Consider the following 12106-nt stretch of genomic DNA (forward strand, 5'->3'; position numbering starts at 1 on the left):
TGTGCAAGAGGCCTTTTCCCGTGCAGCACAGCTGCCAGCTAAATGCAGCCACAGGATTGACTCCTGCTGATTCCAAGTGGAACAGAAGAACCACTGGTTAACCCACACAACTGTGATAAGTAAACAAACAAATCCTTCGTATTAAGCACCTGAGTTTAGAGGTGGTTTGTTGTACAATGTGTTATGGACTAAATGTTTGTGTCCCTGCAAAATTCATCACCTCCAATGAGATGGCACTGAGAAGAGGGGCCTTTGGGAGGTAATCAAGGTTAGGTGAGGTCTTAGGAGTGAGGCCCTGGTTTGAAGTGACTAGTGCCTTAATCAGAAGGGACAGCAGAGAGCGTGCTCTCTCTGCCATGTGAAGACACAGAGAGAAGGTGGCCATCTGCAAGCCAGGAAGTAAGCTCTCACTAGAATACAACCATGCCAGTATCCTGTCCTCAGACGTTCAGCCTCCAGAACTGTGAGAAAGTGAATCTCTGTTGCTTAAGACACTTAGTCCATGATATCTTGTTATGGGAGCCCAGCTAAGTAAGATAGCATCTGCTGATAGAAAACGGAATCATCTTGTAACATGACATAGGGACTGGGGACTGTGAAAACAAGAGGTGGTAACTACAGTTATGGGATGGACCTTAAATGAGTAATTGCAGCCATTAAGGAAGGCCACAGGAAGTGTAAAAACCGGTGAAATAAACTGAGACATGATGGCTAGTCACTGTTTTGAGAGAATGTAATTCAAATCCATTCAAATAATACAGAATTGGGAAATGGTACTGTTGAGAGAAAGTTTCATGAACAGAGGATGATCGTAAAACTAGTATGAAGATTAAAATGGGCCATTATACCTGACAGTTGGGAGGCCATTGAATGACACTGGTAAATAAACGCAGAATCTTAGCACTGCAGATGGTCTTAGAGCAGCACTCTCAAACAGAACTTTCTTAAAGTACACGCAATCCAACATGGTAGCCACTAGCCACTTATGGCCATTGAGCACTTGAAATGTGAGTAGTTTCCTAAAGAACTGACTTTATAATTTTATTTAATTTTAATTAATTCATTAACATTTAAATTTAGCTAGCCACATGTGTCTGGTGGGCACTATGTGGGATAGCACAGTGTTAGGAGCACTCAATCTAAGGAAACTGAGGTCCTTGTAGGTTAAATATGAGAGCAATATTTTGTTCAAAGATAAGTTTTGGAGAAATAGCTAAAAATGTTAATAGTGAAGGGAGAGGGAAAAAACAATTGAAATGGAGTAAGAAAGAAAATTTAACATTAAAATATTTTAAACAATAAGTGTACCATTGTAATATACTGTCTCTGATTATTGCTAAGAATATAAGAGCTATTGAGGGCAACCTGTTAATTTGATTAGTGATACTAGGAATTAGGTAATTATACTTCGTAAATGCAGCTATATTTGTCCAGTGAAAGTGAAAGTCGCTCAGTCATGTCTGACTCTTTGCAACCCCATGGACTTAGTCCATGGAATTCTCCAGGCCACAATGCTGGAGAGGGTAGCCTTTCCCTTCTCCAGGGGATCTTCCCAACCCAGGTCTCTCACATTGCAGGCAGATTCTTTACCAGTTGAGCCACAAGGGAAGCCCAAGAATATTGGAGTGGGTAGCCTATCCCCTCTCCAGTGGATCTTCCCAACCCAGGAATCGAACCAGGGTCTCCTGCATCGCAGGTGGATTCTTTACCAACTGAGCTATGAGGGAAGCCATATTTGTCTAGGTGTTGTGTAAATCCCAGGTGGCGCTAGTGGTAAAGAACCCATCTGGCAATGCAGGAGACATAAGGGACACGGGTTTGATCCCTGTGTAGGGAAGATTCCCTGGAGGAGGAAGTAGCAACCCACTCCAATATTCTTGCCTGGGAAATCCCATGGACAGAGGAGCTGGCAGGCTACAGTCCATAGGATCACAAAGAGTCGGACATGACTAAAGTGACTTGGCACACTCGTGTGTAAATACATGCTTCAGAATTTACATGCACAACTTCTTCTTCAGTAAAAGGAACAGACTTCATTCCCAGATGCCTAGCTGGACAGTGCTAATGTAATTTACCCTGCCTGGTGTATATAAACCCACACTGTTACTTTATATACTTAGCATTCTCTTGTGAGTTACTGTGGGTTATCAAGTTTCATGGATTAAGGTGAAATCACTACTAGAATAGAGAGTGACAATTTAAACAGGCATATGTAGAGATTCTACACAAATAGAATAGGGAAAAGGCACTTGCAAACTTTAAAACCAGAGAAGACTTTGAGAGTCCCTTGGACTGCAAGGAGATCCAACCAGTCCATTCTGAAGGAGATCAGCCCTGGGATTTCTTTGGAAGGAATGATGCTAAAGCTGAAACTCCAGTACTTTGGCCACCTCATGTGAAGAGTTGACTCATTGGAAAAGACTCTGATGCTGGGAGGGATTGGGGGCAGGAGGAGAAGGGGACGACAGAGGCTGAGATGGCTGGATGGCATCACTGACTCGATGGACGTGAGTCTAAGTGAACACCGGGAGTTGGTGATGGACAGGGAGGCCTGGCGTGCTGCGATTCATGGGGTTGCAAAGAGTTGGACACAACTGAGCGACTGAACTGAACTGAACTGAAGGTTCCTGTAATGGTTAATTTTATGTGACAACTTGAGTGTGCCATTGGGTACCCAGATTAAACATTGTTTCTGGGTGTGCCTAGGAGAGTATTTCTGGTTGAGACTAACATTTGAACTCAGCAACGTAGCTCTTCCCAGTGTGGGTGGGCACTGTCCATTCCATTGAAGGCCTCATTAATGGAATGATGTTACACTGAATAGAAGAAAAGGCGGAGGAAGGAGAATTCACCCTTTTCCTTCTGCCTCACTGCTTGAGCTGGGACATTTAATCTCATCTTCTCCTGCCCTCTGACTAGGATTTACATCATTTTCTCCTCTTGTTCTCAGGCCTTCAGACTCACACTGAATCGCCCTGCTGGCTTTTCTGGATTTCTACTTTGCGGTCAGCGGATTGTGGGACTTCTCAGCCTCCTAATCATATGAGCCAATTGCCCCTAATAAATCAATCTTTACCTTTATCTCTGTCTCTAGCAACGTCTCTGTCTCTCTTTTCTTTCTCTGTATAGGCTTCCCAGGTGGCTCAGTGGTCCAAGACTCTGCCTGCCAAGCAGGAGACTTAGGTTTGATCCCTGGGTCAGGAAGGTACTCTGGAATAGGAAATGGCGACCTACTCCAGTATTCTTGACTGGGAAATCCCATGGACAGAGGAGTCTGGTGGGCTACAGTCCACGGGGTCGTGAAAGAGTTGGACATGACTTAGTGACTAAAACCAAACCGAACGGCATATTCTTATTAGTTCTGCTTCTCTGAAGAACCCTGAGTGATACAGCACCTCAGGTTTTGGATTGGTATAGGCTATGACCACTTATGATGTATAGATTTGGTATAGATTTGATATAGACTATGACCACTTATGAAATTTCCATAAACATCTCTGTGGAAGTTTTCATCTTTTTTGGAAGGGGAATAACCTGTCTTCTGTTTGATCCTGTGGAGTCCTATTTCCTAAAAGAATATGATGCCAATTTTACTTTTGAAGTGAAGGTTTCATTTTGAAGGTTGGATCAACCTATCTGATGATGTCTAATGGTCACAAAATGAAAGTCTGTTTTAGGAGATGGAATGATTAGGAGACAAGTTTAGGCAACAGAAGTTCATTGGCTTCAAGAGGTTGGTGTTGAGTTCTGGATGTAGAGGTGGGGTGGAACCAAGGGCAGATCAGAGGTTGTACTTGGTTGGTAACTTTGGAAGAGTTAGATATCTGCTCTGAATCTCAATTTCCACAGGTGTGAAATGAAAGTGGAGTATTAGATGATCTCTAAGGTTTCATGCAGTACTAAAATTTAATGGGTGTGCTTTTGAATAACAAAAGTTACCTTGGAAGTAACCCAGTACTTTGCACGTTGCTCAGTAAATGCTGATTGATAATGACAGTGATAAAGTAATGATCAAGTTATACTTGAAAATGAGTCATTCTTGAAAGGAATAGGAAGGGAAGACCCCTTGATCTAGTCCAGTGAGGGGCTGCTTGGTCGATATTTCTAGTCTGGTGGAGTATAGATAGGGAAGGAGCCTGCAGAGTTTCTCCCTTGAGATGACTGATCTCTCTTCACAATATCATATCTTTTCAGAGTGAGTACCATAGAGGGTTTTGTTGACTGCAAATGTGGGTGTAGGGTATATTATAGACAGTTCTGATGGAATTAGCAGGGAGCAGAAGAGGGCAGAATTATACAGAAAATTCTTTGGAGTTATAGCATCCAGTATTTCCTAAAGAGACTTCCTCAAGGTTCCATATTGGGCCAAGTATTTTTCCTTTGCCCCTCTAGATAGTACTCAACTCCTGCTCTACTCTCTGCCCAGGTGGGATGACATTTGGATTCCATCAACAAGCTCCTAGCCTCTAGCTGGCTCTGGTCAGGATAGGAGAGACGGGGAAGAAGGAGATCAAGTTACTTATTCCTGATATCCCTCCTCTGAGGTCAGCTTGAGCTGTCCATGTCATTTGACCGGCTCCCACTGCTTCTCTCCAGGCTTAGTCAGTCCGCAAGCCTCTTTCCTGCTCTCATCAGGTCAACAGGGGAGGTGACTTCCCTGTGGCTGTGAGTCCCAGTCCCTTCACGGTCGCTGTGGCTTACCTATATACTTCCCCTTTGTAATGAGTCCCTTTGTGAATTTACCCTCTTAGAATTACTTCGAGTGCACTCTGCTTCCCGCTGGAATCTTGACCAGAGCATATGCTGTTCTACAAATGGAGCGTGACGAGGAAATGGCAATGGGCTGTATCGCCACACAGCTTTCTGTGTCGCCCTCCACCACAGCCTCGGACCATCTTAGTCGTGCTGTCTGCCACCTCTTCATTGTCTTCCTCAAACCGACTCCTTTAGTGACTTCGTGAGCCAAGCAGGGAATGAGGCTCCAGCCAATTCAAAACCCAGCCCGAAATGCTCAGTTTCCCCTCCTACCCTTCCCAGTATCCTACACCCACTCCTCTTGGCGGAGGAGACTGAGATTCTCAATCAGAGGCAGAGGTTTCGTCTTGGTTGTCTTTTGTTCCCAGAGCCTGGAACATAACACATGCTCAGCAAATGCTTACATAATGAATACATGGAAGATGGAACCGAGGAAATGTCCATTTATTAAGCTCTGTTTCCAGGCAGCCCAGGGGTGGTCTGCTTCTCTCCCTTCATTGAAGCTCATTGCTTTGCTTGCCTCCTTGCACAGCAGTGCCACTCTATTCTCACCAGTTGAGTGCTGGTAAATGGCTTTTGTTGTTGTTTTAATAACAGCTTTAATGAGATATAATTCACACTCCATACAATTCTTCACCCTTTTAAAGTGTACAGGTCAGTGGTTTCGGTATATTCACAGATCTGTGAAACCATCACCACACTCAGTTTCAGAACATTTTGTTTACTCCTGCAAAAACCTTATACTCATTAGTGGTTACCCCTGCCCCCAACTTTCCTACGTCTTCCCTTGCCCACATCCCTTGGTAACCACTAATCTATGGATTTGCCTGTTTTGGACACTTCATATAAATGCAGTCATACAGTATGTGGTCATTTGTAAGTGGCTTCTTTCTCTTTGCACAAGGTTTTCAAGCTTCATTCAAGTTGTGGCATATTTTAGTATTTCATTTGTTACATATACATTTTTTCCACTGTATGGGTACACCACATTTTATTTATCCATTCATCAGTTGGTGGGCGATTGAACTGTTTCCTCTGAATTCTAGCGGGCATTTAACAACTAGCAATCGGGGGCAGGGGCGGGGGGAAGTCCTGATTCATAGCATTTGTTGATTTCATGGTGTAAATATTCCCATCATGGCTGATTGCAAGCTACATGATGTCACTGAACATGAAGTTGGAGAGATGCTAAAGCAGGCTCTTGTGAGCCCCTGCAAGCCAGCTCCAGTGTACCACTCTGCTCATCTCTACTGACGAGTCACTCAGGTTACCAGAGACGTGGCCATACACTATTACTTTGTGGGTGTGTGCGCTCAGTCACTTCAGTCATGTCCGACTCTTTGTGACCCGATGGACTGTAGCCAGGCTCCTCTGTCCACAGATTCTCCAGGCACCAATACTGACCTAGGGATCGAATCACATCTCCTGCGGCTCCTGCATTGCAGGCAGAGTCTTTACCGCTGAGCCACCGGGGAAGCCCCATTATTATTTTAGGAGAATAACAATGCTAAGAATAAAAGTAATACAACAGGGGACTTTATTGAGCACTTTATTTATATCAGGCACTGTGTTAAGAACTTTACCTCATTTAATTCTTGACCACAACTCATCCCCTTAGCAGTCTGCAGCTCCCAACTACCAATATTCTATGCTTGCTTCACTGTCTCCTAACTTATCTCTCTGCTGTTTCATAAATGCTCCCAACACATTACACCTCACAACTTCCGCACACTTCCTGATGCACTCTTTTCCACAGATATTAGCGTAGCTCATTTCCTCATTTCTACCAGATCTCTACTCAGGTAGAGACCTTTTCACCACCTCATCGCTTTATGTAATACTTTGCCAAGTTTTGTTTTTCTTCATTGCACCTATCACTGAAATTCTGATTTTGTATACAGTTGACAGGGGCAGGAGGAGAAGGGGATGACAGAGGATGAGATGGCTGGATGGCATCACCGACTTGATGGACAGTTTGGGTGAGCTCCGGGAGTTGGTGATGGACAGGGAGGCCTGGTGTGCTGCAGTTCATGGGGTCACAAAAAGTCAGACACGACTGAGCGACTGAACTGAACTGACCCTTGGACAAAGTAGGGGTTAGGGGTGCTGGCTCCTGTGCAGTTGAAAATCTACCTATAACTTATAGTTGGCTCCCTGTATCAGTGGTTCTGCACTCATGGATTCGACCAACCCCAGACTGTATAGTACTGTAGTATTTACTGCTGGAAAATAACCGGGTTTTAGTGGACCTGCTGTTCAAGGGTCAACTGTATGTATTTCATTTGTTGACTGGCTGCCTCCCCAGCATAATGTAAGCTCCATGAAGGCAGGGTCTTTGTTCACAGTTGCATTCCCAGTGTCAAGGCTGTGCCCTTAATCATAGCACTAAGCTGGGATATTTGGAATTTTTGAACAAGTGCCTCTCTTCTCCCTCTCTGCTCCTCCCGTGGCTGTCAGAGGAATGCTTAGAGATCATTCTGCGCCAGCCCCTGCATCTTTGTTACCAGCAGAGCTAGGCTTCCTCTGACACAGGTGGGAGACAACCCACTGATGTGGCTGAGAGTGTGCCTCACTCTGGAGCCAACCTCAGTAGATTTGCACCCCTGCTCTGGCACCACCTCACTCTGTGTGCTGGGTACATTACACAACTTCGCAGAGTTTCCCATCTTTAGAACAAGATAATAAGAGCCCTCACATCATAAATTTATTGTGAAGATTAACATGTTAGTTTAAAGTGATCAACATAGGAAGTGTTCGCTACGCTTGTTGTTTTCGCTGCAAGGACATCATCTGGAGTAAGCTTTATTTCTGTGGAGGTCACCTGCGTGTCCCGCCACGTGGAAGCCCCATAAAAATGTCACTACCTGTTTCCTCTGCAGCTTTTCTATTACCCTGGTTGCTGGCATTCTGTAAGAGCTTGTCTAGATTGTCCTGCTGTCCCAGGGAACTGGATGGTTCTCCATCTGCTCTTGTTTCTCACAAAAGAGAAGACCCTTGGGCTTCAAGAAGGGGTCATCAGGCTGAGTCTCTTTGCCAGGAAATTACCCAAGCTTAGCAAGTAGGTTGGAAAAGGCCCAAGGGGAACCTGGTGTCATTCTTAGCCTAACTAGAGGAGACTAGCCAGATCTGGAGAATCCATCGGGCTGGAGAAAGAAAAGCCTCCTACAGAGGAGAAACCTTTACCCACAGCCCTTGGATACTGAAACTAAAGGGAGCCTTGCCTTCTTTGCCAAACTCAGTGGAGAAAGAAGGAGATGGCAAGTCGTTCAGGAAAAGAAGAGTAGGCACTCTGTGTGCAGGACTGACTTGGAAGGAAGCCCCGAGGCCCGTAAGTCTACTTTACCGCGTGCTCCCGCTCGGCAGGGTTCCGAATCCAAGGGACTGTGTTTTACAGCCTCCTTCCGTGTGCCACCCTCCTGTTCCCAACCCCGGGTCCATGAATTTGGTTAAAGTCATGAATTGCTCAGACGGGGAAATTCATTTAGTAATTTCCGTAAATCCAGTTCCACACCTATTTACTGAACACCCACAAGGAGCTGGGCAGTATTAGTGGGCAGTCCCAGGAAGCCTAGGAGCCAAGAATCCACAGTCACATCCCAGAAAAATAATCCCCCTGTCTCTGAGCATCCTCATTTCCTCGGAGTCAGCGTCTGGGTCGGATCCTTGCAAAACATAAACACTTCCTAGTACTTGGGCTCCCACTGGGCTCCGGCGGGGCCTCCGTGAAACGCTGGAGGACTGAGGCGCGGGGAAGAGGGAGCGCTGGGGAGGTAAGGAAGGACGGAGGGGGCGGAACGAGGTGCGCCTCGCCTCTAATCTTGTCCCAGTCAGGAGTCTGCGGGTCGTGTTCCCGGGCGCCGATTCCGGCCGGCCAGGGACTCTTCCAGGAACCGCCTGGCATCCCGGCCGGGGACTCTGGCGGGGCTGGAGCTCGCGTCTGCCTCCTCCCACCCGTCTCCTCCCCGGGGGACCCGCGCCTCTCTCAGGGGCGTGTCCTGCCCTGCCTCGCGTCCACAGTGGTCCACTCATCCGGTACAGGCGGCCGCGGCGGCGGCGGCAGGCGGAGCGAGAGCCGCGGTCGCTCGGGTTTTCAGCGCGAGCCGTGGCCGCGGCAGCAGCGCCGTGGGGGCACCTGTGCGGCGCACGAGTAGCAGGACCAGGGTGTGGGGATCCTGCCAGCCGCCGTCTGAGCCCGAAGGAACGGGCGCCTCCCAGCCCCTTGGGATTCCGCTGGTGGCAGAAGCTCGGGGCCGGCATCCTGGTGGGGTAGCCATGGGCAGGACCAGCTAGAGGCCGGAGCAGAGGCTCGTTTGGTCCCAGTGCAGAGAGGCAGAGGGAAAGCTGAGTCTGGGACCATGGCGGCCTCCCGCCTGGACTTTGGGGAGGTGGAAACTTTCCTGGACAGGCACCCAGAGTTGTTGGAAGATTACCTGATGCGGAAGGGGAAGCAGGAGATGGTGGAGAAGTGGATGCAGAGGCACGGGCAGGGTCAGGGGGCGGTAGGCCCGAGGCCCAGCCCGGCCGCCAGCGCGAGCGGTGGCCCTGGACCCGACGGCCCTGCCAGCAGCCAGCCCACCCCGGGCGGCGGAGAGTGTAGGGGGGGCCCCATGGGTCCCAGCTGGGCCAGTGGCAGCCGGGGCGATGAGAGCCTGCAGCGGAGAGCTTCTCAGAAGGAGCTGAGGAAGAGTTTTGCCCGCTCCAAGGCCATCCATGTGAACAGGACCTACGATGAACAAGTGACCTCCCGGGCCCAGGAGCCCCTGAGCAGTGTGCGGCGGAGGGCGCTCCTCCGGAAGGCCAGCTCCCTGCCCCCCACCACCGCCCACATTCTCAGTGCCCTGCTGGAATCTCGGGTGAATCTGCCTCAGTATCCCCCTACGGCCATGGACTACAAGTGCCACCTCAAAAAGCATAACGAGCGACAGTTCTTCCTGGAACTGGTCAAGGATATCTCCAATGACCTTGATCTTACCAGTCTGAGCTACAAGATCCTCATCTTTGTCTGCCTCATGGTGGACGCAGACCGCTGCTCTCTCTTCCTGGTGGAAGGGGCGGCTGCTGGCAAGAAGAGCCTGGTCTCCAAATTCTTTGACGTGCATGCAGGAACCCCACTGCTGCCCTGCAGCAGCACAGAAAACTCAAACGAGGTGCAGGTCCCCTGGGGCAAAGGTATCATTGGTTATGTCGGGGAGCATGGAGAGACGGTCAACATTCCTGATGCCTACCAGGTAGGACTTTGCATTGTCCCCTTCCAGAGCCCCATTGGTCTGGGAGCCAAGCCTTCTGTTACCCATGGGCATCCACAAACACATTAACTTAGATTCTTTACTGTATGAATTTTGCTATTTAAATTCCTCCTGAGTTTAGATTAGTTTGAATGTTACTATACCTTCTTTGATAGAATGGTCTTTTACTAACACACAGTGGCTTGTGGAAAATTCATATAACACACAAGGATACATTTTTGTATCCAGTAATACCTTGTGTTTCTTTGTCAAGAGACCTTGTCTTTAAGAATATCAGTGTATGGTTTTAGGATGCATTTTTTTTTTAGGTGCTGGAAGAAGATGTCTACTCTAGAATTCCAGTGTTAGTCTGAAGAAAATGGGTATATTGGTGTCTCTGCTGTCATTTGGGGACCATAATGCATTTCATTCTCATTCCAGATTGGGAGGGGATCAAAGTGCCTAGCAATTTCCTTAGCCCCTTCTCTTACATGAGTTCCAAGGTAAGGAAGATGAAGAAAAGAGGAGGAAAGTCAAGGGAAGAATGGGCCTCGGATCCATTTATGCCTTTTTTTTTTTTTTTTTTTAGCATCTATTCTAACTGCTTCTGTTGTGGAGTTGAGAGAAGTTGGACAAATTGAAGAGTTATTTAGGTTTGAATCCAGCATTATCTGCAGTGGGCTCTTGACCGAGCAAGTAGGTTTTTAGTTTGTGAAGCAAATGAAAAATGGATAATTGTCTAGCAATTCTGAAGGCAGTGAGCACGGTGAATGTGCTGGATTCAGGTAGAGAAGGAAGCCCATCATGTTGTTGTCTGGTGTTTCTAAGCCTTTCATTTTCACAGTGATTTGAACTTGCTATTAGATCATGGTTCTGAAAGTCAGTCCATTCTAATTTCTTCAGTATCACTTCCCTGAACATAATGAACCCGGATGCCACTTTCTAGGAGACTTCTTTGGGGTTCATAATAATGGACAGCTCTATTCCTTGGTCATGAAAGTTTTGTTGTCATTTGATGAGCACTTCTAGTTGTCTAATAAAGCTGCAGGTTTCTCTTGAGTTTGATGCTGTTGCTCAGAATAGCAAAAGTGGTGGGAAGGACACTAAAAGTAAATATTTTTCTGTTTCATCTGAAAGTTGGTAATATTACATAGAAAACTGAGGAGCTTGTCTTGAAACCAAGTTTCTTGTTTTTGTGGGATGTCTATCAATATAATGTTTTAATGTTAAGGAATGCCTATCACAATACCATTTTTGTTAACTTATTTACTGATTAGATTCATTATTCATTATATCCTTCTTAAAGACTTTGATCAGTTTAGGACAGACAAGCAATGGGTGATCTTTAATAGGTGTCTATTTCTCTATAACCCTAGAAAACCATGGGAAGAAATAAAAACATTTAATAATTGAAATGTTGAAGATTCTGTAAAAAGTTGAACAATCACAAACTTTTCTTTCTCATTATTTCCACATCCTTATTGTGTGCTTGGGTGAAAAAAAAAAAAATCCCTTCCTGGTAGAATGATGCTTGTTATAGCCTGGAATTGCAGCCTTTTCTCTCTATTGCTTTTACTTTTCTTATTCTTCCCCAATTGATTTTCTCCCATTTCTGTAGCCTTTATTTTTTACTCCCTTCTGCTAGCTCCTAACTTTTATTTAGTACTGTTCATATATACTGTCTTCTCTTCAATAGCATAATTCTCAGCTTCCTCAGCAGTTAACTTGTCTTTCTGCTGCCTAGTATTTTGCTAGAGGTGTTATCACAGGCATAGAAAATCAGGCTTTCAGAAGCTGATGTTTCTTCTGGGCCCTACTCTTGTTCTGAAGACAGAGGGTAAAGCAGAGTTACCTTTTAATATTGGAAACTGACATTGAGAATGAAGAGTTCTTTTTACCTTTCCCAGGTAGTAATGATGGCTGTAAAGACTGGGTTGGTGGGAGAACTGGCCAAAGACAGGAAGGGAAAAAGTTAAAAAATTATAGAGTTTGAGATCTTGATCCACTCCTTGTCTTCATTTTGATCTGCTTAGGAAATTTCTCTTGTCTTTCTCCATTGGTTTCTTTCAAAATATATTTTTTTGTCCTGGTGTGTTTTTCTTCATTTTTATTTCACTACTTTTATT

General features: G+C 46.1%; 1 protein-coding gene across 1 annotated transcript in view; it reads left to right on the plus strand.

Moving 5' to 3' along the window:
• Positions 1-9110: 9110 nt before the first annotated feature.
• PDE11A (phosphodiesterase 11A) overlaps positions 9111-12106 on the plus strand; it is a 425952-nt gene continuing 422956 nt past the window's right edge. Inside the window, exon 1 of the mRNA XM_068968072.1 lies at positions 9111-9983. Within this exon, the coding sequence (XP_068824173.1) occupies positions 9111-9983 (873 nt within the window). The remainder of the gene's footprint in view (positions 9984-12106) is intronic.

The sequence above is a fragment of the Capricornis sumatraensis genome, chromosome 3 (genome assembly GCF_032405125.1).
Source record: "Capricornis sumatraensis isolate serow.1 chromosome 3, serow.2, whole genome shotgun sequence".
In the NCBI taxonomy this organism is placed as follows: domain Eukaryota; kingdom Metazoa; phylum Chordata; class Mammalia; order Artiodactyla; family Bovidae; genus Capricornis; species Capricornis sumatraensis.